Source organism: Gallinula chloropus (genome assembly GCF_964237585.1).
Source record: "Gallinula chloropus genome assembly, chromosome: 6".
In the NCBI taxonomy this organism is placed as follows: Eukaryota; Metazoa; Chordata; class Aves; order Gruiformes; family Rallidae; genus Gallinula; species Gallinula chloropus.
The window spans coordinates 27,364,238-27,389,966 of record NC_140091.1 but is presented as its reverse complement, the minus strand read 5'-3'; the positions used below and the strand labels follow the sequence as shown (position 1 = coordinate 27,389,966).

Below are 25,729 nucleotides of genomic sequence, written 5' to 3'. Positions count from 1 at the left end.
CAGGGGTTTATTGTTTGGTTGGGTTTTTTACAACTTTTAAAACAGGCCTCATTGTTTGTTGACCTTTTTTTTTTTTTAAAAAAAACCCAACCAATACAAATCTGTCATTCTTTGTGTTTATTTGCAACCCCCACCAATTACTAGTGTTTTACTATATTTTAGAAAAAAAGCTGTATTTTAGAACCTAGTACTCTGAAGTCTAAAGGAGCATTCACTCAATTCACACAAGAAGAATCAGAGATTCCCTGTGCACAACTCATGCTAGTTTTAGGAAATGAACCCCCATGTTTTACCCAATAAAACAAGCTATACTGGTAGCATTTTGTCTCAGAGGTTTTACATATACCTCAGTAAGCATATTGAATCACAAAAAAAAAAAAGCTATTAAAACTTTCTTTTTGTGGCTTTAAAAGGTACAAATAACAGAAGGAAAAAACTAGTTCATTGTTGTAGGTTTACTGGTTTCTACGTAGACATCCATATAGCCTGTAATATTTTGACCTTTAAAAAGTGTTAGGAGCAATGGATAGACTTAACAATTTGATGCCATCTTGTGGCTTTTTTCATTTAGAAAATTTAATTTCTATCTTGTTCCTTTGTAACATTTAAATGAGTAAAGAATCTTTACCCGAACGCCTCCGGATTGTTTGGCAGCTTGCAGGCTCCCGCACAGACACAGTACAAGTGAGAGGTAGCAGTCCATTCTGGAACAAGCATTAGCAATGGCTTTCACAGACAAGGTGAAGCTGCTTTCAGCTTCACCACCCGTGACAGAAGACAATTCAACCCAAGTCTGTCTGTTCTGTTCAGAGATGAAGGCAGTAGTACTGCGACACCTGGATCTCAAATGCGAAAGGAAATACACACACGGACGGTAACCTTATAAAGTTATCTTTAGGTACCAACTTCAATTAATCTATGCAATTTAGGGCAAGAGAGACACAAAGAACTCATTAGAACTGCCAACAACTATATTATCATTGCCTCTGTGATTTCAAGTATCTGACAGTTGAAAATTCTTGTCAAGCCAGACTACATAACTATAGGAATAAAAGCTTGTATACATTAACATATGACAAACAGCCAAAAAAGGGGTATGATTTCAAAAACAGTTATCTAACCCCTGGTCCAGATGCCCTACTTTAACCCTGATAAAAGCATCTAACTATTTCACATAAATAGCTTGAATTCTGAAAATGTAGGGCTTCGTTTGAAAAAAAATCAAGCTGGTTTAAGTTTTCAGGGGAGAAAAACAGTCTTCCAAAGTACCAAGCAGAACAATCCGAATTGCTCTACCTCTGCAGTCTTCCTAATAATTATCCTGCCTTCTCTTCATATCAAGAAAACTTTAATAACATTTTAAGTTTGACTAGTGCTTCACACCATTTTATTTACACGTGAAGCTGGTTTGTATAGCTTATTTGCATACTTCTACACACACATATGCAGTCCCCAAAGTCAGGTATTTAATTAATAAATTGCAAGCTTTTAGCTGCTTTTCTAATATTGAACTGTGCTGTAAAATGAAATAGAATTTGGTAACAGAATCTTAACTATTGTGTAAATACTGCTAATATCACAGTCATTTTAACTTCCACTGCTTGCAATATTAATAAAAAGGTCATTTCTTCTGTTTACATTGTTGCAACTTCCTCTTAGTCTAGAAAAGAGAGTGGGAGTTTAAGGAGCATTAATGATATTTTTATAGAATGAATTTTTAAATGGGAAAAAATTACCATTATTTATTAAAGGCTTCTGATACAAACTGCCTCAGGAACACAGCACCATTGCTTCACTATTTTCTACTTCAACCAAAAGCCTGATGGGCCAAGACAAAAGGGCATAGTAAGTTATTTTAAAAATCACATTTGTTTTAAAACACAATACTGCTATACTGAAGATAATGTCTTATCAAACACAGATTAAAGAAAAATGCTAATAGAAGATCACCAATCATCAAAATCAGTTGCAAGAAAGGAAACAATGCCCATCTTCTTACCAAGATCAAGCAAAGTTCATTACAGTTTTCAAAATACTGTTGAAGTTGCTCAAATTCTGAAACACTGACACCGTAAAGCATATTAAGACCAGGATGGATGTTTCTTTCGGTGGCAAGTTAGGCCTGGAGCTCAGTGTCATTGAAAGACATGAAAAATCCTCACTGTGATGTCTTGTTTATTACAACCAGGTTTAAGAAAATTCAGTTTAAACATGAAAAAAGACCAACCCCAGATTGCTTATACATAGGTTAGGCAATGTTCTGGCTCTGCAAAGAGAGTGGTTCTGAGGAACACAAATCACAACGGAATCTAAACGTTTACTGCAGCAACTAGTGATCAGCTCAGGACAAAACCTTACAAGTGCACTAACACAGTCACAACAGTTATTGGGGATGCTTTTAAAAAGAGTAAAAAAAACAGATACTGAAATGCCTTATAACATAGGCATTGCCCCCAAACATAAGCTTTCAAATCACTCCCAGTCTCCAGTGAAACCTGCTAGAGCTCCTCCCTCCTTTATCCTTGCACAAATAAGATCTTCCCCTTCAATTTACATCAGTCACAGAATTTCAAACTGTTGCTATTGAAACAGTAATTCTGAGCTGAATGTTGGTGACAAAGCCAGATTAAACATGTAAGCACTTCCATTTTCCTGGGGATAAGCTTTTTTCATCCTAAAACAACTCTTAATCCTGAGAAACTCCAGAGGTTATGTTTGGTTGGGATTTTTTGAAAAATAAAGTCCTGCCTATAATATACCTATCTTTGTTTATTTAAATAACTCATTCCCTTGAAATGCAAGACAGACAAACATAGGTATCATCACTAAAACATTATTTTTGCTTAGAATTCTTTCCCAGTGGGTTAATTAGCTGAGCTGGCCTCATATATCATACTTGGCAATCAGCAAGGTTTTTGAGACACTGTTTGAGAACAAAAGGATGGTTTCATCTTTGTCAGAAGTCAGGTGCAAAGGTTCGGGCGCTGCTGGGTTTCTGCATATTAAAATGAAGAAATGCCACATTGGTAACAATAGAACTGGAGTTTGTGTAATTGTGGATTTTCCACAATTCGCTAATGATTTAGTCCCCGACTTTCAGCTTCACAAATTCGTGAATCTCACATACCATTGGTAACTGCAAGTGTTAGTCACTCATATGAAGTGGTTTTTTACCAGAAGCATCACAGAATTGGGGGTTCAAACAATTAATTTGCATAAAAGCACTGCTGACATGCAAACTCTAACTAGACTTAGAAAAGCACTGTTATTTTTCTATTCAGATCCTGCTCTGAAAATGGGATTCAAGGGAACAGTCCGATATGTACATTAAAAAAAATGGGAAGACCTAATTCAGACTTGCATTCAGCGAGCAATAAATTTGCCAAGGAAAAGGCTTAAAAGACCTCAAAAAGGCTGCTCTGCAACTTCTGGAAAGGCTTGTGAAGTGCTTTGTGAGAAAGGAATATTTTTAAAAGCTCAGCAGGTGCCTAAATGAGTACAGATGGATCCTTCGCTTCTGTGTGATCCTTTTTCCCCCCAAAAAAAACCCCAAACTGCACCGAGACCCAAGCAATTATTAACTTTACTTGATGCTATTCTACATCTCAATGCAACAGAAACTGATGATGCTCTTTCCAGACTCCCCTTGGTTATACTGAATCCAGTTGCTACAACAGGAGATGCTCTAACAGTGGAATTCTAACACGTAGGAAGCTATTAAAGACCTTAAGCTTTTTTGTGATTGCTTGCTGAACAAATTATCCAGCAGTACTTTTTCCCGGCTGTACTTCATCCTGATGTGATCGTCTCCTTTCTATTCACTGAAAAAACCTTTTTAGTATTATTCTTCTGTACCTTACCAACTATAAGTAAGGCCAGTACTATGGTTATATATATATATATATCTAGATATATATATAATTATCATGGGTGATCATGGGTGGAGAGATGAAAGCAATTTTCCGAGCCATCACCTTGGAAGACTCAAAATATCAGGAGAAAAATCCTGAAACTGAGGAGGAGCCAAGGCACAGAGCTGAACAGTGGAGCAATAAAATCTTAGTTTTGTGCGTTGCCTAGAAAAGTAACTGCTGAGTTCAAAAACAGCACGAGCTTTTTCAGGATCAAAAGCTTCATCTGCAGCTATCATAAAATGTAATAAACAAGGCAAGAGATAGAAGAGGCCTTGAACGATGACAGTGATGATAAGAATACAGCAGGCTGTAACTACTTTGACATGGAAAGGGCTATTTTGAACTGTCACAGTCCACGGAAAAGTCCAGAAAAGTGTTCTAACTGCAGACTGTCTTGGCATTCAAGGCCTTTATGAACAACAGCTAATCTACTATTCAAGTTTATCTATAAAAAAAAGCTGTGGGCTTTTTTAAACCATAAAAGGTGATGATCTCGAGGCCTGCTGTACCTGGAAGAGGCTGCTAGTTACACTGAACGACAGATCAATGCAGTCAATCAAGTAATATTGGTAATGAAACCTATGCTATCTCAAATTTTCTACTTAACTCTTTATATTTCTTTACTTTGTAAGTTGTACGCTCAGTCACCACAAGGGAGTCCTGCTGGACTGCCCACTGCAAGGTTAAGCAATAGTAACTGTGCATAGCAGAAATAAACAAGTACTATGAAAAGGACAAATAAGTGTAGTTATGTGAGTTACTTGTGCCATCTCCAAGCAGAGTAGCAAGCCTCCAGCATTAACATCTATTAAAGCTCTTGTATCAACAAGCTGCCCAATGAGATAGACATATGGATCTGCTCTAAGGTGCTGATGATAAAAATATTGATGAGACAAGAGATATCTGAACAACACCAGACAAACAAGTTCGAACAGAACAGTAATTTCCTGCAAAACTTAGAGTTAAGTTTAGCATGAAAGCCTTATGATTTCTCAACTTGCTGCAGAGATTCACACAGAGTAATTCTCCCAAACTGGGCAGACTGGACATTTTAATCTGCTCACACAATAACTAGAGTACTACCTCTGAACATCTGCACTGCCCCAGATGCGCAAGTTGTCTTTTTAATAGTATTGGAGAATAAAAACTAAACAAGGAAACATTGTATTCACAAAATAACCCCCCAGATTTTATCATGTGACTCTACAGCTCCTACTGCTTTAATTAATTTAAAAAGCAGTCTAAAAGGAAGAAGATCTGTTGTGTACTGTGAAGATGGGAAGTGAAGCAGATCAGGGTGTAAAGAGTCTTGTAGTGGATGGAAGGACAATGGGTGAACAGGCTTGTTCACATGCTTTGGTAACACTATGGCTAAAAGCATCCCCATCAAAATGGCAGCCAAAGGTATCACATCCCCGCCGCAACAATGTGAATTCAGTCCTTTCCACTTCTGTCACACGTCTAACTGAAGCCGCCTGTTCCCAGTCAGTACAGCGAGTTACTACTCGCCTGGATTCTGCTCCCCATCTCCTTTCCTCAAGGTGTGATGACCTAACCCAGTCTCTGTACACAGCTCCATAACCTGTTTGGAGGAGCTGGTCCACGCTCGGTTTTTATCACAAGAAGCTGGGAAACCTGACACACAGCAATCTGCCCCAAACACAAAGTTCTCAATCACCCTGTGGATCAACTTTCCCTTCACTAAAGAGACTAAATCAGAGAGGAACTAACTATTTTGAACAGACCCAGAACACCTGATGTTTCCAATGCACAGGCTTGCTATGCAGCATCATATGAAAAAACACTATTTTGGAAACTATGATGACTGGAGCTGACATCTGATAGCAACGCTTCTTGCTGCCTGGTGATTGCATACACTTGTATCAAACAAAGCAAAACATTTCAGTAAGTTTAACTTCAAAGAAAACACATCTACCACTGGATCAAAATGTTCACACTCCCATTTCAACAAGATGAACTGGTCCTTGGGAAATTTTTCCCACATTTTAACTCAGGGCACAGATTTGGGATTCAAAAGAATATACATACAAATTTCAAGAAGCAAAACCTACAACGTCTATAAGCAGTGTAGTATTAGTCTTCAAATAGTCAACTTTAGGAGCCACAGAGCGTTTAGCTTCCCATGATTTAAATATTTAACACAGTCAAACATCATGTAAAAAGAACCTGCTCATTTGGCTGCTCCCACTACTAGTAAAAATTATTAACATATCCTTCTCTGTGACATTCTGAAGCCCAGGCACTTCCAAAACTTACAATAGCAGCATCCCACTTACTGCAGTCACAGGAGCTCTGACAAACTCTTCCAGACTACCTAGATCTTCTCCTTGGACTGGATTATGTAAACTTTTCACACATCCCATCACAGTTAAACACCCAGAATAAAGGTGGTTTTGGTACCATTATATGCCATTTATGGGCCTGTTTACCAATTCTGTCTCTCTCACCAACGAGATCCACTGCAATACATGCTTTTCTCTACAGAACTCTCATTCCAGATTTGTTTTAATTAAAATAGGACTTTATTTACAATTATGAAGAAGCACTCACGTTAGATCAAACATTTCCCCCTGTGCACTAGCAGGCATGCAGTGAACTTCTGTGGTATTACTGCTGCAACAGTATCAAGAGATTGTACAAACTGCTATTGGCATGTGTAACCTGAATTAACATATCATTCATACCACCCTATGTAGAATGCAAAAGCAGATGATATTGCAAACCTACATCAAAAGCTAACTGTAATGCCAATACATCATCCATTAAGTTAAAACACAGGAAGGATTCTGGCTGTATCACACCAGAGGAATTTTTCCATTTGGCCTTCTGCCTCTACTTTCAACTTCTTTTGGCATTACATGTAAATCCCCTGTGATATCTATCATCAAATTTAAAAGTTAACCATGGCACTGTATTACAATGGCTCCATAATTAAGAATGATTGTAGATAGTTGCTAGGTGGTTGCTAACAAAAGGATCAAAGGGAATTGTTTAAAGGAACACCTGTACATTAACTGTCCTGGAACACCAAGAACATCTAATCAAGCTATCTCCACACGCAGCCCATTTGGCAGTGAAAGCCAAAGTCCAGCTGTCCTTAACTGAACTGCCTCTCTTGTTGTACTAAAAAACACACTTATAGGTCAAGACGACCCTTGCCTGGGTGACGACCCTTCCTCACACAGGCACAGTGATTGAAGGTGATGATACAGCAAATGTTATAATATTAAATTTAAATTACTAGCCAATCACTGTAATCAGGAGCATACTACCTTGTAACATCTGTATATAAAGAGACAGCTTTGGGTGTGCTTGATTCATGGAAATCCACTGAGCACCCAGGCCTGAACAAAAAGCACCCTCCCTCCTGCATGTGGGGGAACTGGCTTCCTGCACACCAGGTAATGGTGCTGCTTTGCAGACAACACCCATTATTCGTCTCTCTTTAGTAGAGAAGATTAAATTAAGCCCTTCTCAAAGCACTAAGACAACAGCAATCAACTTTTACTTTTTCATTTCATACACAATCCATACACTAGATGGACTATCTCCCAGCATCCACCTATGCATTACAAGGCCTGGTTTATAATATGGCTGTGTCTTGAAATGGCTATGGCACCGCTGGATGTTCAGCAGTGCAGAAATCTAGTCCTCCTAACTGGGGGTCAAGTGACAAGGTCTCACTTGAACCGTCTGGGGCCCTTCTGTTCCAAGAAGGCGGCAGGATAAAGGCCATACAAAAACTACAAATTTTAGGATCTTCCCATTAAGCTATTGTCTTTTATACAGGCTTCATCCACCACTGCAGGAAAAATACCCCCTTGACTAAATGAGCAGACTCAGAAGTGTATTTAAAAACAGGTTTTAAAAGGTTTCAAATGGCTGCCTCCCTGTTATCTTTCCCCTACCCCCCACATATGGATACATGAATTCATCTTTAAAAACCTCCCACTGTGAATGAAGCCAGCAGAGATACAGGTGAAGTTCACTGCAGCTATTATTTCTGCTATTCACATGTTAGCAAATACCAGTCACCTAATATCCACCATGCAGATGTCACTGAAGGAAGCCTGCCTTAAGCAGCAACACCTCTTCAGCCCTCACATCTGTCCTGTTACCTCAAATAGTTGTTTCACCTTTATAACATCTACTATCAGTGATAAAAGAGAATATGAAGTTTTAGGCTGTGAAAAACTGAAACTGATTAATTTTTATTTCCCATAGCAATTGGTTATGGTCCCCTCCCTGAAAAACTGAGCACTTAGTGGCTTACTCAATTTTGTTCCCTGACACCAAAGAACAGACAATGTTTTGGGACAAGAGTTAGGCTGCCAATGCCAGGAATGATCTCTATGAGAAAAAACAAAAACTCCCAAGAGTAACAAGATTCCTCTCTCATGACACCCTGGAACTTTCTGTATGTGTTTAGGAGGCTTTGTCCCTCACAAACAGATTCAATTTCACAGACACTCATGCAGTAACTCCCCTGCCTTAATCTGGTCCTGCTCTACTTTCATGAGAAAAACACGCAAACAGCAGCATCCTCCTTGCAGTACATGCAACATAGTGATTTCACACAAAGCTCAACAGGCTGGTTAAGTACAGAAACCTCACACTCTGTCTGCTCCTGTTTATTTAAAGAGACATTTTGAAAATGTAAGAAAACCCAAGTATTCAAAAACTACTGGCAGACTACATATTTCTTCTTCACAGCTTCTACTCTGTCCTACTCCCGGGTAAATGAACATGTGCTTATTTTGAATGAAAAGTTAAACCTCTGGTCTTCTCAAGCAGACATTTTGGTCACTGACTAGTGCCTGTAGTCTGAACATCCGAAGGCACTCCTGAAAGCTGCTCTAAACCCCCACAACTTATTGCCATCAGACCTCAATCAATCGGGATCAGCTCTGCCAAGTAGTGTTTGCCAGCTGAGATGCCAGAGGTGCCGTACGTTTCGTGAGCTCGGGGCAGTTCAGTAGGCACACAGTGAGGTTACTTCCCAGGCCAGCAGCCCTTCACAAACAGCCCTGCTGCCCAGCACGGCGCTGCTATTTATACATCTCACAAGCATCTCATGTATGCCGCCGCATTGTTTCAAGAACAAGCAAGCCATTCTACTCAGAGTCATCAGCGCTTATTAGCTCCAGCCACACGGGACCCCGACCAGCTCCACCAGACCATTCGGAGCAGCTGATGCATCTATTCCCTCATGGTCTGCGTTCCACAGGGCTTACTGCCTTGTGTGCATTATCATGTGAATGCACAGAGCCAATTTTCATCTGGCACCGGTCCCTACCAACCTGCCAGACGTTCAAGAGACCTGATCTAACTTTCCTGCTACACCCGATGTTTCCCCCATCACTGACGTATGCCCTTGCCTGTCCCCTTCCCCTAGCACAACTCAGTAACTGACATTTTATTACATGTAACAAAACCCCCTTTTTGTCGTTAGGTAAGGCCAGCAAAAAAGTACAGATGCTGCTGTGCACCTCCAGAACTGCAAAACTGACCAAAAAACAGGAAAAGGAGAAAGCGGAAGGGGAAGGGAGAAAAGAATTCCGTGGCAAAGAAATCTTCTCCATATGAGGTCACCCAGGTTCTCAAAAAGGGAATTCCCTTTTGTATTGTGTCTGGGTCTCAATGAACTAAGACAGACTTTTAAAAATTCTATTTTATTGCTTTGCTTGCAATAAAGGTAGAAAACAACTTGGGCTTTTTACACTATAATGCTTACTGATATTAATACACTTAAAGGGCTTTTTATATCTGGCAAAATAAATAACCCCAAGGAGACCAGTAAAAGGGAGATCAGGTGTGAGGAGAGGGGAAGAAAAAAGAAAAATTTCAGGGTTGGTCTCCCAAAAGTTTTTCCTTTTCTTTTGCAGTGTAAATCATAACCCTTGCACACAAGTAAATCACAGCCCTGCATTAACCAAAAAATACAGAGAAGCTGTTTGTAGAATTCTGAACGCTTAGTTACTAAGTCCTTGAAAGAAGACTTAAAAGCATCTGCAATATGCAACCCATCATCCAAGGTCATGAGATTTGTGCAGTTTTTAAGAGGATGACAGGGTTTTGTGCGTTTTTAAGAGGTTGGGTTTTGGGTTTTTGAGATGACAGATGCTCCTTATAAATTTACTCTACTCTAGTAAAGCGGATGAGCGATAGAAAGCTTTGCAGATGCTGGTTAAGAGTTACAAGAATATCTTTCTCTGCACAACAGAAATATATAATCTGTAATTTTAGGCAAAATTCTACAAATTCAGCATTACATTAAATATACTCATTTTCTTCTGCAAAGCACATGCCTCCCTAAAGTAAGCATGAACAATTCTTAATATTATGTCTTAAGGTGGACAAGATGCTAGACAGCTGTCCAGTTTCCTCTGTTAAAAGCTGCCGTATTACAGAGCAAAAACAATTACAGTTTGAAATACAGGTAGCAGAAAAGCACAAAAATTCTCTAGGTCTGAACCAATATTGTTTGTCAATTAAGATAATACAAACAAACTAAGAATTTCCTCTAAACCACGCATTTAAGTACTAGAAGTCCTGGTGAGTGACTCTACATTCATAATTGATGTGAAAAAATCCTCAGGCTCACAAAACTCATCTAGAATCTTAAGCAGATTACGGAAGGAATTATCAACGCAGCTATTCAGACAAAAAGCATGATTTCCACAGCATAGTTTCCTTTTCCTAAGAAGTTACAGCAGGGATGCTATCATTTACCTTTAATGTTAATTTTAAAAGTGTAAAGCGAAAGCCTGCAGGACAAACTAGCAACTAGGACTGTGCAAAGTCATTTTGGATAGTAACTCAATTACTTCATCAGAAGCATATACAAATGACCATGTATTTCCAAAGGATTTTTGCCACAAAACTGAATTAGCTTTGAAGTAATCAGAAATCAGTTCAATGATATTAAGCAGCCAACATGCTAAAACTCAGCACATATTAAAATCGGCTTTTCATTAATATACACAGACTGGAAACGATACCAAGTTGAGGAAATCGTTAGCATGGAACACCCTCAGGACAAAACAGGTATATGGAACTAACCAGCCAAGCTGAAGTAGATCAAGTAGATGGTGTGCAGGGCATTTAGTGTCATTTTAGTTCCCCCAACATGTCACAGAAAGGGTGGCATGGAACTGCTCTTAAAAGGGGACTTTCTATGTAACAGTCCCAAGGTTCTCTCTTGTATGTGAGCAAACACTGCTTAAATTTCTCAGATGGACAGAACCTCTTGGATCACTGCAGGGAGGACTGTTCCATAGACTTTGGGTTTTTCCTAGTTTAAGCATCTGTGCTTGAGGAAAAGCCTTCAGGCTCTGTAGACACTTGCTAAACCTTTGTAATTTCTGCTGTAAACCCTGCATTTCCCACAGAATTAGCAGTAAATGAGGATACCTAGAAGATGAAGCTGTAGGAATTAAGGTACTAAAGCTACTGAGGAAATGTGACAGGGGAGAGAGTCAATAGCCATCTCAGCCCCAAGACCTGTGCAATTCTGACAGCTCTGAAAGTCCAGCTCTTCAATCTTACATTAGTTAAATGTTAACTAAGCATCTGCACTACCAGCTCCTAAACTAGGAAATTCTGAGGCTGATAAAATGGCTCCATAGTCATGTACAAATCAAACACATAGGGGAAAAAAACACAGTGAGCAGATGAACAGTTGGAGCTGCTAATCTCTTAATCAGTCTCTCACAAAAAATACAGAAAATAACATCTGTGTAGCTCATCCAGCAGCCCAAGGAAGACTGCTGGGCAGGAGGTCTGCATCCTGGCAATGAACCCCATGGGCCAAGACACTTCACAGCACTGGGTGAGAAGTGCTGGATACCTCAAGAGCCTGAAGACAGCCCAAGAGAAGATTAAGGTTCTTTCAGTGCTTGATACAGGAAGGAGTCAGGCAGAGAGAAGGGGCCAGCCATTCTTCCCTTCCGAGGTAAGAACTGGTGGCCTACAAACTCACACAGGATGCCATCTTCCTGCTTTAAGAGGTTTGATGTGCAGTATCAGTTCTTCCCCAAAGTCTCATTTTCTGTAAGCACTCAAGTTTTCATTTCAAGTTCTCACCCTGGGGGTGTGAGGGTGGGTATTAGGGTTACCTTGGTCATATACGCAGGCAATCTCATGAAACAGGTCAGAAAGTAAGGGGGGGAAAACAACTCTATTTTCCAGAGCTGTTCTTTAAACTGCCTGTGAACGTGTGGTACTTCTGCTGGTTGGCCTTCTCTCCCCTGCTGTGCTGAATCCAAGCTTCACAAAGTCCCCCCTCTTGTCAGAATGCAAAAGGAACACTCATGGCGGGCAGCAAATATTACTGCTGGTACAGGATTGTCAGTTCATCAGAGACAACCATGCAACCAAAATTACAGCATAAGACAAATGAAATTACCTTGTCTATCCCATGGGAAAAAAAAAAATCTGCAGTTAGCACTTGAGAGCAGCAATAATTGGATGCAAAGCCCGGGGGAAAACGTGAAAAAAAAATCGCAATACAGAAAAGAAAGATGATATGATAAAGCAAGCAAAATACAATTGAGGAAAGAAACATGTCTGGACAGTAGTCAATATGCCAAGTCTACAAAACACACACTAAACCAGAACAGAAATGAAGTAGACAACCTATTTTCTATTTTGCCTATTGAAGTGAATTTTGAGGCGCTTCAAACCTGTGCTTCTTATTGGAGGCTGTGAGAGGAGAACAGACTAGATTCCAGCTGGATACCTAGAAGGCCAGCTTACTTCATACAAAACTACAAGCTTTAGAATTAGGAAACAACCATTTGAAGTATTTCCTAAGGCAGATGGAGTAATGAGCAACCCCCGACTCGAAAAGATTACTTGGTCTTTTCTCTTTCCCAACTTAGCAAAGTTAAGAGTTGTGTTCATATTCCTTAATGATAGAATGATTAGCAACTGCTCATTAGCAAACACAGATAAACAGGTTTCAGAAAAGCTGGAAACCTTTGCTATTTTTCTCACCATTTCAGATTGATCTATGTTGCTGCATTTCTGATTTAAAATTATGACATTCAAAGACTAAGGAAATCTCTAAGTTTGTGGCTCGGGTGTGTGACTAGAATGGAGCGTAAAATTATCCCCATTTCCCAAAAAGTGCAGGATGCATAAGCAGGGTCTCACAGCTAACAGCAACCGTGAAATCCTACTAAGGAAAATAAGGCAGGCAATACTGACACTTGTGGTCACTTCTAGACTGCTGTTTTTTCATTCAGCCACCAACAGGCTTGTGATAGTTAAGAAATGTGTTGGGATCACAATGTAGCCAAGCAAATTACAAGTATTCTACTCTGACATGTTGGAGAAGTACTCTTTTGGAAGCAAGGAGAAGAATGGCCACTAGCCACATACATAGTAACTGTTAAGACACATAACTAAGCACCTAAAGCCATCTGCTAAGGCATTTCCAGAAGGAAAAAGTTTAAAAGCAAAAAATAACCAACATTTTTGCCATTAATCATTGTGAACTGTCACTAGAAAGGTTTTACTTGCATTATAGCTGAAGTAATGCTACATTTTACTATGATAAAATGGAATAAACTTCGCAAAAGTAATCATGGAGCATCCAGAAAGCACGGTCCTTATGGGAACATCCAGCTGACGTGTCAGACATGCTGAACTTCCACTTCCACGGGACACATGGCCACCAGGCAGAGAATTACCAAGGAGTACACACTGGACTATGGCAACCATTCTAAACTGATGTGAGAAATTTCTATTAACGCTGTTAAGACAGAACTTCATTTATTTTATAACCAGACAAGATTCTGTTCATCCCCTCTGAAAATGTGGTGTGGAAAGTTTAAAAAAATTTTTCAAGAGAATATTCCAAACTTACACACCTTTGTTCTGCCTAAGCACATCCTGCAGAGCTCCAAGCTCTCAAGCAGACAGGGTATTCCAAGCAGCATCTTTTCAGACTCCCTGCATCTGCTCCTGGCTTTGCAGAACTCACCCAACAGTCAAACTGTCACTGGCCACAGGAACTCCACACTGTTCCTTGCGCAAACGCTGCCTATCTCAGAGTAACTCCTGCTGATGGACTTACTCTGATGAGAAGAAGAATCTATCTTCTTAATAGATGGCAGCATTTCAGACACTAACATTGCAGCTTCTAATTGAAGATGTAACCATAGTAACTTTACACGCTACTCCCTGGATGAAGAGCAAGCAGTCCACTGACCCTTCATGTTGAGATTTAGCCAAAATAAAGCTCATTCCAACCTCCAGCCAAAGAATATTACTCAAATCTTCAGGTTGTACCTGCAGTACAAAACAAGCTCTGCCTTCCTGAAATACCCAGGAACACTAAGGAGTGTATAAAAGTAGTAAAGGAGAAAGTGCTGTATAAGAAAAGGAATTTTGTCCTGAAATGTTGACACTCTACAGCTACATCAGTCACACCTGGATAAAAACTACTTTTCTGCAAGATGAGCATAGATCTGCTCAACCTTTAACAGCAAAGAGTAAGTGAACCACATAAACCATTCAGTAATATTTATAAATTCACTATTCAGTTTGTTCACATGGCAAGACGACAAATTCCACACATACCAACAGGTAGCAGCTCTGCCTAAACTTCACAAGCTATGCAAAAGTGATGTGGTAATACAATTAAGTTTACTTTAAAACAGACAGATTCTATTTAAAAAAAAAAGTAGCCCTGGAGATTTCGGTACCTTTAATATTTAATAAGCATTTACAGAAAAATAAAAACAGGTCTGCCCAGCAGGTGAACATACTACACAACTCACAAGCCTTCAGAAATACTCTAGTGAACCACTAGTAATAAGTGAAAACATAGATTTAATAAACCTTTCTGATTAGTTTTGGAATTGGGTCCTAAATACAGTGTTATGTGTCTCACCTGAAAATTCAAAAGTCAGCGCCAGATTTACATGGTGGTATTTGAAAAAACATTAATTGTTTCAATGTACATGAACACAGGAAAATTCACTACGTTAATCTCTTACTTTCATTTCCTACTCATAGCCCAGAATGCAGCAAACTGACAATACTCCCAGCCAAACTCTGTCACTTCAGTCCATACATCAACAGATTAAAGTTCTGTGTAGTGTGCAGGGAAAAGACAAGTAAGTTCTGTGTGTTTAAGTGGAAAACTCAGACTGAACACACATGAAACCTTTCAAAGCACTGATTTCTCAATTACTCCCACTCACTGCTGTAAGTGGTGCTGGACACAGGTCTCTCCTCACTTTCTCCACCACGCCACTGACACCCCTCCATTTCTTACATAGAAAATTTTTTTAGCCTAGAGGTGATCCACGTCTGTAGTGATACACACATGACATTTCATATTTGGAGAATATTCTCCTTCTCCTGAAGTGTCCTCAATCAAGATCACAGGGCTTGAGGAAAGTTGTCATTAGGACAGGAAATGCATACATTAAAACCAAGGCAAAATGAATGAAGTTCGTGTACATGGATTTAGTTAGAAGGATATAAACCTGAATATGTTTCCAGTAAATTACCAGAGCATGCACCTCGAATAGTAGATCCCACTGACAGCCTGGGGAAGCTTTAATTGCCAGTAAAGGACATACCCCTACTCCCAATCCTACTAATCTGAGATACAGTATGATAGAGTAATTACATTTTCTTTACACCTTGGCTAAAAAAACAACCCCAAAACACCAAATCCAAACCAGTCTAGAGCACTAGTCATTAACTTTGCAAAATATACTGGTCAAACACAGTAACTAATAAATACTTGGGTAAGCCTGCTGGTAGCTTCCCATTTTCTAAGCTGTTTATTGTGATATTTTATTTATAACATATCATCAATATAAACAGATGCTTCAGCATAGAAGGGGCAGACATTAAAAGGACAGAAATGAAAGGAACGCAAGTTTCATTAGGACCAGCAAAACACATTCTGTAATACAGGCATGTCTGTAACGGACAAAAGACATTTTAGATCCATCAATAATTGAAATCAAATGCCCCCGACTCTGCCATGCCAGACTCCGACCTTTACCATGGAACAAAGCCATTAACAGCAGACAGGCAGCTTAACAGCGTGTGCCTCCACATTAGTGCCGTGCAGCTTCATCGACTAACCCGAGATTACAAAAAGCAGCTTTAACAGAGCAAGCATGTGTAAAGGAAGTATGAGCAAAGAACTGCATTTTTCCATTGGCACGGAGGCAGGAAAGATTTTTACTCCAAGAGAGCCAAACGGGTTAAATGGAGCTTCGGTATTTAAATACTTATAATTCCTTTACTGCAGACAGCTTTCAGGATACAGAAATAGAACGTCTAGCATTAAAATTCCCCTAGAGAATCATAAGTTACAGTGTCAAGGAAAAGTGAAAACAATTTGAAAAACCCCTCAATCATTCATTTAATAATCATACAATTTTTATACTATTCACCTATCATTGTGCTTGAACTGAGTACGTATCATTTATCACACAGGAGCAAGAGGCTGTAAAGCTTTCTGGCTGCCTTTGGATTTTGTCAAAATGAATGCAAACAATCACGTGGGATTCAGCCAAGCAATGACGTTAAATTCTGCTCTGTCAGAAGACAGCATCTGTCAAAGCCCACATTTAAACTGCTGCCTGCCTGTGCAGCAGCTGAGGAACTACGGAATGGATTTTATAGACCTGAATCCTCGGTTGAAACAGCTCAAAACCATTTCTATTACTGCCTAGCAACAATGAAGGAAGGAATAGAGGGAAATCCTATTACTGAAGGCAAGTGAACCACTACGCGCTAGCACTCCCTGCTAACATTACCCTTAGAAATATGGATACTGAGGAGAAGCGAACACAGCACTGCATTGTCCGACAAGGGAAACACCAGATGTGAAACCTCTAACGTATCGGCGGAGAATGCCAGGCAGCCCCGACCAGAACAGCAACGAAAACTACCGTCCTTTTGTTTGAAGGATGAACAAAAAGCCCCGAGACAAGGACACCACTTATGAGCAAGGAAGGTAACACAGCAACGAGCAGACAGATGGACAGACTGGATACCGTGAACAGCAGTCGCAGGAAGCAGACTGCTGGGGGATGTGCGCATGTTCGATAGCATCTTTCTTGCTGAAGCGATGGCGTGCCAAAACTATTTTCTGTGGGTATAATCCTCGCACCATAAATGGCCTGACCAAGGAAGGTATGTCAAATCCTTCTGTGATATTCATTCAATTGTCTGTTACCTTTTCAACCATTACAGATAACGATCGTTCCTAATTTGCAGAGCCCTGAGAGATAACGTGTCTCGGAACAGAGGGAAAGAATCGTGGCAGGTTTTCCTCTCCCACAGCACCATGTCACTACCTTACGCTCACTAAACGCATTGCTTTCAGTCGGCAGAAGGTTGGTGTGGCTGGAGAGGAGGGATTAAAGGGATAATGTTGCTACTGTAATGATTGCTTTTAACTAAGAAATTAAAAACTCCAACCCCTCCAATAGGGAAAAGACAGAAATCCTCTCAAACTAGGTCAGAATTAATCCCTATCTGAAGTAATCTTAAAGCACTGGTAAAATTGCCATGCTGTGACACACTGAGAGCACCTAACCATCAAAACAGACCAGGCAGTCAAATTATATTGTCTTAAAAGTACCTTCAGACCTTTTCACACTCGCTTTCCTCCCCCCCCAAACACAAGCAAAATGTCATCAGGCTAATATCAGCCCAGCATAAACTGGGAGCATGCAAGAGATTGTACATGATTTATACCATCAGCAGTGCAATCAGGCTCCACATTTCACAACTAACATAAGGCTCCCCTGACATCCCAAAAGGAAACCTTCAAACATTATACACTCAAAATGGTGAGCACATAACTTAGCTCATGTCATCAGTACCTTTTCTGTTTAATATGAAAATGCTGTCTAACTTGGATTGTGAAATGGCATTCCATGTAATTGCCATTCATTTCAATTTATTGTTGAAATTTAAATACTTCATCACAAGCAGAAAGCCAACAAGATAAATATTTGCAATACAAACTTAAGACCTAAATCTATAGCATTTTAATACACCACAGACAGAAAGTGCTTACCTGCAAAAATCTATCAATAAGCTATAATAAATCGTTTAATGGCAATATAGATGTGCTTTCTTTGCCCAAGGCAATACTAATGTGCAGTACAACAGCTGCAACTGGAAAGACTTCACATACCTCAGGATACAGCATACACAACCACCACTGGTTTCAGATCACTTTTAAGACATTTAGAAGGTAAAGTCACTTTCTGAAACTTTGAAAACAAGAAATCCTGCCCTCAGACAATACCCCTGGAGAAGTGAGGCTCCCTGGCCAGGCCACTTTTGTATCTGACATTTAAAAGACCCATCTCGTCCCCAGTACTGTTCTGTGCAAAGGATTCATGCAGTTTGCAAGCGAACTCAGGCACATTACGTGAGGCCTAATATGCAACTGCTGCTGCTGCTGCTGTTTATCAGAATAACAACTCACGCTGCCTTTTGAACTCTTCCCTCTAATTAAAGAGTTTGCCCACACAGCTAATCAAAATATGAAAATCCAGGACGTGCAAATAGGAAGTTGAATGCTTCAATCTGCAAAGCTGTAATTATACAGCAGAGCTGAAAGTACAAGGAACAGAAACACCAGCAGAGTACAGACCACAAATACAAATTCAAGAGGCATTCACAGTTTATATATATTTGGCATTTGATAATGCATTAGTGGCTGCACAGTCAAGTGCCAAAAATGAAGTAGAACTCTTATAAATCATATCTCCAAAATGCAGAGCTACATGCCACAACACCCTTTCAAAGGACAAGGTAACTGTAGAGAGACCTTTTGCTACCCTTAGTGGTTTTACCTGCAGCCAATGGTCGGTGCTGGCTCAAGAGCCTTCTGTGGAATGAAATTTTTAAAATTTTGGGGGAAAAGCAGTAATGCTCTAATCCAAATTTAGACATGAGAGAAAGAATTTTTTATGGTACTATTTGAACATGTTTTTAACATATACTGATAGCTGCTTGCATTATTTCTAAACAATGCATCCTATGATGAAATATTTAAATTTTTAAAGGAAGCAAGTGCTATTGCTGCATTTCAAGTGCTCAACACCCACTGTGTATTTTGAAATGCCTTACACCTGAATTACAGAGAAAACCACAAGAAGTTGTTTGGATTTTTTTCAGTCAGTAGTTTTATGAAGCTCAGAAATAGATGCGAGTCCTTCCCCTACCCATACAATGCCTTTTCAAAGGGCAAAAACTCAAGCCTTTCTAGGCAAGTCCCACCTTGAGAAAAGTCAAGGAAACTAAGAAATGGCTTCCTGTAAATTCCTTACTATCCTAGTTTTATCCCTCACTGCAAAACTTAATTCAATATGCACAATGTGAGCGTGCAGCCTAAAAAAAACCCCAAACATTTCTGTAGTTTCAGCCATTACAGCTGCTTTTTCTGGGACACTTTCCCAGGGCACCGTGGACAGACAGCACCTGAAAACAGTTTTCAGTTTACACAAATACTTACACATAATTTAAGATTTTCACTTATGCCCATTGCCATATGACACCCCCTTCAATTAAATGCAGATTAATAGTGCAGTGTAGATTTGCTAAAGCTTTTGCACCTAATGACTGCAGATTCACAAGTGGAACAATTCAATCTGACAGAATTAATCCGGATTCTAGCTTCTACCCCACATTTCTGAAATTCTGGTTTTCACATTCTTCCTGAACAGTGTATGTATGCAATGGAACGATAATTAAATATTCCCACTGCTGCCCTTCAAGCTGGCATGAAACAATTAATTTCTCTGTGATCTAGGGTACCCTTTGAAGTCACATTTATGTTTGCTTATGCAGAGATATTCCTCCCAAATAGCTGAGCGTTCATTTAAAACTCACTGCACACTGCAGAGAAACTAAAAAATACTGGGTTTTAGGGCAGGCTTTTATTTTCCAAGCCTGCAAAAGCAGATGCAAGTGGTCAGATAAGCATAATTTTGATATTTGAGGCTTATTTTCTTTTACATAAGGGTAATATCTGAGCAGCATAAGAAGAGTAGCATGGCATTTCAGGTTAATTCTCAAGCTACACACTTCATACACACATTTGGCAGCTGTAGACCAGCAAATAATTTTCATAAAGTCAGCTCAGTCTCTGTAAGTGGCATCAGTGCCAAGCAGTTAAAAAAATAAAAATGAGAAATACTTTCAGCCAGCCTGAGAACACAATTCATGAATGCTGCATAACATCACAAGGATAGGGAAGAGCTTAATAGATCGCTGGGCAAATATTTTGCTATTTCACAAAGAGAATTGGGGAGCGGTGCTGCTTTTTCAGCTAGCTTACCTTGCCACACGCTCGGTAAGATCCCCACTTACTTGCTCCTCCTAGTGGGGCTTAGCAAGAGGCACAATCCGGCTGGGCGCAGTACTGATTCCCTCTTCCTTGCAAATATTGCCAGCCAGGCATCTTCTGCTTACCCGTTAGTTTGTTTATATATAAACTGACACACAGTAATTAAAGTAAAGCTCAGCTGTTAGTCTCTCCCTACCCTCTTGAAATACCAATTTCCCCTTACATGAAGCAGGCAGATTGAATGTTGTCACACACATGCAACTTAATGACATATTATTCAACTGCCACCTCATCTTAAATGACTTCCTTAGAACGTAAAATCCTGTAATTCCCCATATAACATGTCACTTAGTCTTTAAATGGAGAAATTAATCCAAATATTGGTTTTAGAAGATAGCAAAGCAATTAATGAAGTACACATTTATATTAGAAATAGCATTTTCTATGGACTTCTTGTTCAACTGCCGTCCTTTTCCCTACACAAAACCCTAGGGCCCAGAAATAAATTAGAGCAAATTGAAAATCACAAACCAATTGCTACTGTGCAGTGAAAGGCTCATTTACGAGATGATGTGATCAGCTTTTAATATGCAGCATCATGAAGCTGCCATATTGACTCTGCTCTCAAATATGAAAAAAAATGTAAGAGAAGATGAAGCACAGGCAACTTTGGCACTTCTCCCTGCAGTTACCACGGCTGGTCAAAATACCTGAGGTTTCTGTAGGATACCAGAAGCACAGCAGTTACAGACAAACCCAGAGAAAAAACCCAAAAGATCACATCCATCGGATACTTCGCCAGAAACTTGGCTCTGTGCAACTTTGCTTCCAGGTATCATGAATGTTTACCCAAGATCTCTGCCTACCAAAAATCAACAGCTTAATTTTACGTCGGGCACACAGGAGCCTGGCACAGCAGCCAAGTGTTCCACTCTGTATTGGCGCAGAAGGTTAAAGGTTCCTGAAAGGTGACCGAAAATGTTATCCCACTAACGTTACCATCCGAGGGCTGCACAGTGAGCTTACTGGACCCTGAAAATTAATTTTGACAGGTGCATCTTCTCATTGACTTTCGGAACACAGTCGGGGCCAGTGGAAACACGCCAGGCAGCGTACTGTGACTAACACAACTCTGCCATAATCAACCTTGCACCGTCTGTCCCACCACCAATACATGACCATTTTACAAAAAAGGCTTTTAAACCTGGAGCCTTACTGGCCTCTGCATGTCAAATCAATTTTAATTAATGCCAATAAGCCTTCCATCTGGTATCAAGGCCTTTTCATTCAATCCCTCTCTCAAACACGGCACAAGGATTTCAGAGTTAATATACACAAAGCTATTCACATCTACTTCTCACTTTTTCTGCTAACATGAACAATTTATCTTTTATTTTCTTTTTATCTTTCGTGCCCAGGATGTCTGTTGAAACTTTCATCCTGGAAAAAAAGCATTTTTAAAAGCTAACAAATCAAGTGTCTTTTAACCACAAAACAAGGTGGCTTTTAGCATTAATCAAACCTTGTTTATACTAACACGGGCTGTTTATGGTTGGGAGCAGTTTTTTTGTTTCTTGATATCTAGATCCTTATTGTAACCTTTATAATATGAGTGTGTGAAGTTAAAGATGTCTCATTTTCTTTTTTTTACATCTTTGCAGAGTGAGCCATTTGCAGACAATATCTCAACATGAACAAAAGAAAATGAATACCAAAGAATAGCAGTGGATTCAAAAAGGATCAGGAAAGCATTTTGCTTGGCCACTGTCTCATATCCCATCCTTGGATTCTTACAACATGCTTCAGTGGAGAAGACGACACTGCTGCTTTGCAAAAATGACCTGGAATACCAAGAGGTCTCTGTTTCGCACCCATCTCATTGGCCTGATCTCTCTTGTGTTTCTTTTTGCTATGTTTCTGTTCTTCAATCACCACGACTGGCTGCCAGGCAGGGCTGGATTCAAAGAAAATCCCATGGCTTACACTATACGAGGATTTAGATCTACAAAAAGCGAGACAAACCACAGCTCCATAAGGAACATATGGAAAGACACCGTACCTCAGACACTCAGGCCTCAAACAGTCACCAACTCCAACAACACGGATCTGTCGCCGCAAGGAGTAACTGGTTTGGAAAATACCCTCAGTGCCAATGGAACCATTTACAATGAGAAAGGTACTGGGCATCCAACTTTGTACCATTTCAAATACGTCATCAACGAGCCCGAGAAGTGCCAGGAGAAGACCCCTTTTCTAATACTGCTCATAGCTGCAGAGCCAGGCCAGGTGGAAGCTAGGCAAGCTATTCGACAGACTTGGGGGAATGAAAGCCTGACACCTGGCATCCAGATCGTTCGCATTTTTTTGCTGGGGTTAAGCATCAAGATAAATGGATACCTCCAGCGCACCATACTCGAGGAGAGCAGACAGTACCACGACATCATTCAACAAGAGTACTTGGACACCTACTATAATTTGACCATTAAAACTCTGATGGGAATGAACTGGGTTGCATCTTACTGTCCACATGTTCCATATGTTATGAAAACTGACAGTGATATGTTTGTCAATACTGAATATTTAATACACAAGCTTCTGAAACCAGAACTTCCTCCAAGGCACAAGTATTTTACAGGCTATTTAATGAGAGGTTACGCACCGAATAGGAACAAGGATAGCAAATGGTATATGCCACCTGACTTGTATCCAAGTGAACGTTACCCTGTATTCTGCTCTGGAACTGGTTATGTTTTTTCTGGAGATTTAGCAGAAAAAATCTTTAAAGTCTCCTTAAGCATCAGACGTTTACATTTAGAGGATGTATATGTGGGGATCTGTCTTGCCAAGCTGCGAATCGACCCTATGCCTCCACCCAACGAGTTTGTCTTCAATCACTGGCGAGTTTCTTACTCCAGCTGTAAATATAGCCACCTAATTACCTCCCATCAGTTCCAACCTAGCGAACTGATCAAATACTGGAACCACTTACAACAAAATAAGCACAATGCCTGTGCCAATGCAGCGAAAGAAAAAGCAGGCAGGTATCGCCACCGTAAACTGCACTAGAAGGACAACGCTCCCTCTGTCACATGTACTCCGTGTGCAATTTGTAAATACCGCTGAAAGCATGTACAGTGAAACTGGATGAGCTTAACGGGACAGCCTTTAGTTGACCCCCATCACATAGTGGAGTCTGAAAATTATTTTTTTAAGTTAAAAAAGTATAGTTCTTGATAACATTAATATGAGGAAACTATAACCAAAAGGTTTTCCCAGCAAATTTGAGGAAAAAACGATGACAGTATATAAGGATTTTTGTGTTAATGTGCAATAATAAGCATGCACACGTTGGTGGTACAATTGCTGATTGATGTGCCAATAAAATATAATTGAGCATATTTTCCAAACTAAAACTTTATTTTAAAAATGCATTCATAGCTCTAGTTCTCTTCAGTGTAATGATTAGTTGTTATCTAGAATTGCTATAAATTGAAAAAGGAAATGCACAAAGGGCAGATCAGTTTTACCTTGGAACACCACATTAAAATCATTATACGCTTCTTGAACATACATCTAGCAATGCCACATTTACAATTTAGTGAGACACTACCAAGGAACTCCAAACTACCAAGGAAGTCCTCCCTTCAAGCTGGTCCAGTTTTGGGAAGGTTGCTTAATTGGTTAAGAAAGAAGGATAAATGAAATCAAAGTCCATAAAACTGCCACTTTGTACATCACCCCTGGAAATGCAAGTGATATTCCAGACTCAGACACATTCTCCTCAAAGAGCTGAATAAAAGTTACTTGATTCTTTAAAAGTCATAGCAGAAGCTCCTAAAATCTGGTGCCAAGTAACATTCAGCTTGGCATCTTCATGCAAATTCACTGAATTGGCTATTAATTTCCTTACATAACTTCATGACAGCTCAAAGGCTGATGGGAAACGTGAAACGTCAAATCTTGCACTGTAATCTCAAAAATGTCTCATTTGGTGGAAAGAGGGAGAAGCCCAACCAAGTCTTTCCTGCCTACCAAAAACAAAGGATCAGCCCAGTGAAAAATAGGTCTGCTTGAGAACATTAAACCACACACCTTACTGAAGGTGGGGAAGACCAGGTCATAATAAGATTGAGAGTTCCAGACACCAATATGGGTGAAAACAAAACACAAGCAATTTCAATAATTAAAGCCACAACACGTACCACTGAAAATAAACTGAGAAAAGTAGGTTACGTCTATTTACAGGTTTCCAGTTTTTTAAGAAACAGAACTTTTAAAGCTTATTTTCCAACAGAGTTACAGCAGAATTGTATCAGATTCAGGTTATTACTGTTTGTCACAGTGCCAGGGTAAGCAATACCCACCTCTGATTTCGCAGCAAATGATGGAACTGAGATTAGTTTTCTGTTTGACTGGGGCTTTTTAATTGGATAAGATAAAAAAAATTATGTACTTTTATTATTTAATAAAATTTATTATATTTATGGTCCTCAGACTTCACTTTTTATGGCAAAGCTGCTCAGGAAGAAATAAATTTCTAGCTTTAGCGTTACCTTTTCTAGTGTTGCCTAGTTCTTAAAGCCTAATTTTCATACTATGCACAATACAGAAGTCACAGCAGGTTTTTTTATTTTCTAATGAAAACAGAAATCATGTAACTGAGCACTCTCAGCAGCCCTAAGGCCATCTGTATGCACCCAGGAACAGACTGTACTGCACTGGACTAGCTTCTCAAGAAACGCTAGGAACTCTTATTAAAGACGGGCATGAGAATTTACTTGTCAATTTTTTCACTGACCTTCCACTAAATTTTGTTACCTGCAGTATTTGAGGTATGATAATTACACATTTGTGCTTTTTGAAGATACCTCAAATCATAGAAATTAGCATTTCTGGGGTAAGTAAATGTTTGTAAAAATCCAGCTAGACTAAAAGCGCATCCACTTAGCTTTGGCATTCATATACCAGAGATCCAGGCTGCATTAGAAAACGTCTCTGGGAGCGTTATTTCAACAGCCATTTCTGCAGCTTTCTTCACACTCAATCTGCCTGCTTCTTCCCAGCTAATGCAGGCCAGTTAATAAATATTCCAGCTGAAAGCCACCTGGCTTAAGTTAACTACATGCAAGCTTTACACAACAGTTCAAGCTTTAGACAACCAGTTTAAGTGTTGAAAGCCAACTACTACTCACGGGTATTCAGTTCTGGAATATGTACAATCCTGTAAGTGGCCTCTCCTGCTGCCATGAAGCTGGCCAGAACACAGTCCATCCTCTTGGAGAGGACTTCAACACCGTTCCCTGCCTTCAGTGCTTTCAAGCTAGACTGCAGTGTACTCTACTTGGATTTTACCAGCTCTGGCTAGTTAAAAATGCTGTTACTGGCTTCTGGGTATAATCCAAGAGGTTAATAACTAAACCTTAAATAGTTTGGCACTTGAATCATA

General features: G+C 39.7%; 2 protein-coding genes across 2 annotated transcripts in view; one reads left to right on the top strand and one right to left on the bottom strand.

The window, feature by feature from the left end:
• The window catches only part of CDC73 (cell division cycle 73), a gene marked incomplete at its 5' end in the record, with an annotated part of 104,492 nt that overhangs the window by 21,848 nt on the left and 56,915 nt on the right, over positions 1-25,729 (bottom strand). The gene's annotated exons all lie outside the window — the stretch shown is intronic.
• On the top strand, positions 22,081-23,349 carry B3GALT2 (beta-1,3-galactosyltransferase 2; the record flags this gene model as incomplete). Its single annotated transcript, XM_084266216.1, has 1 exon — positions 22,081-23,349. The coding sequence occupies one exon, from the start codon at positions 22,081-22,083 to the stop codon at positions 23,347-23,349; it is 1,269 nt and encodes a 422-aa protein (XP_084122342.1).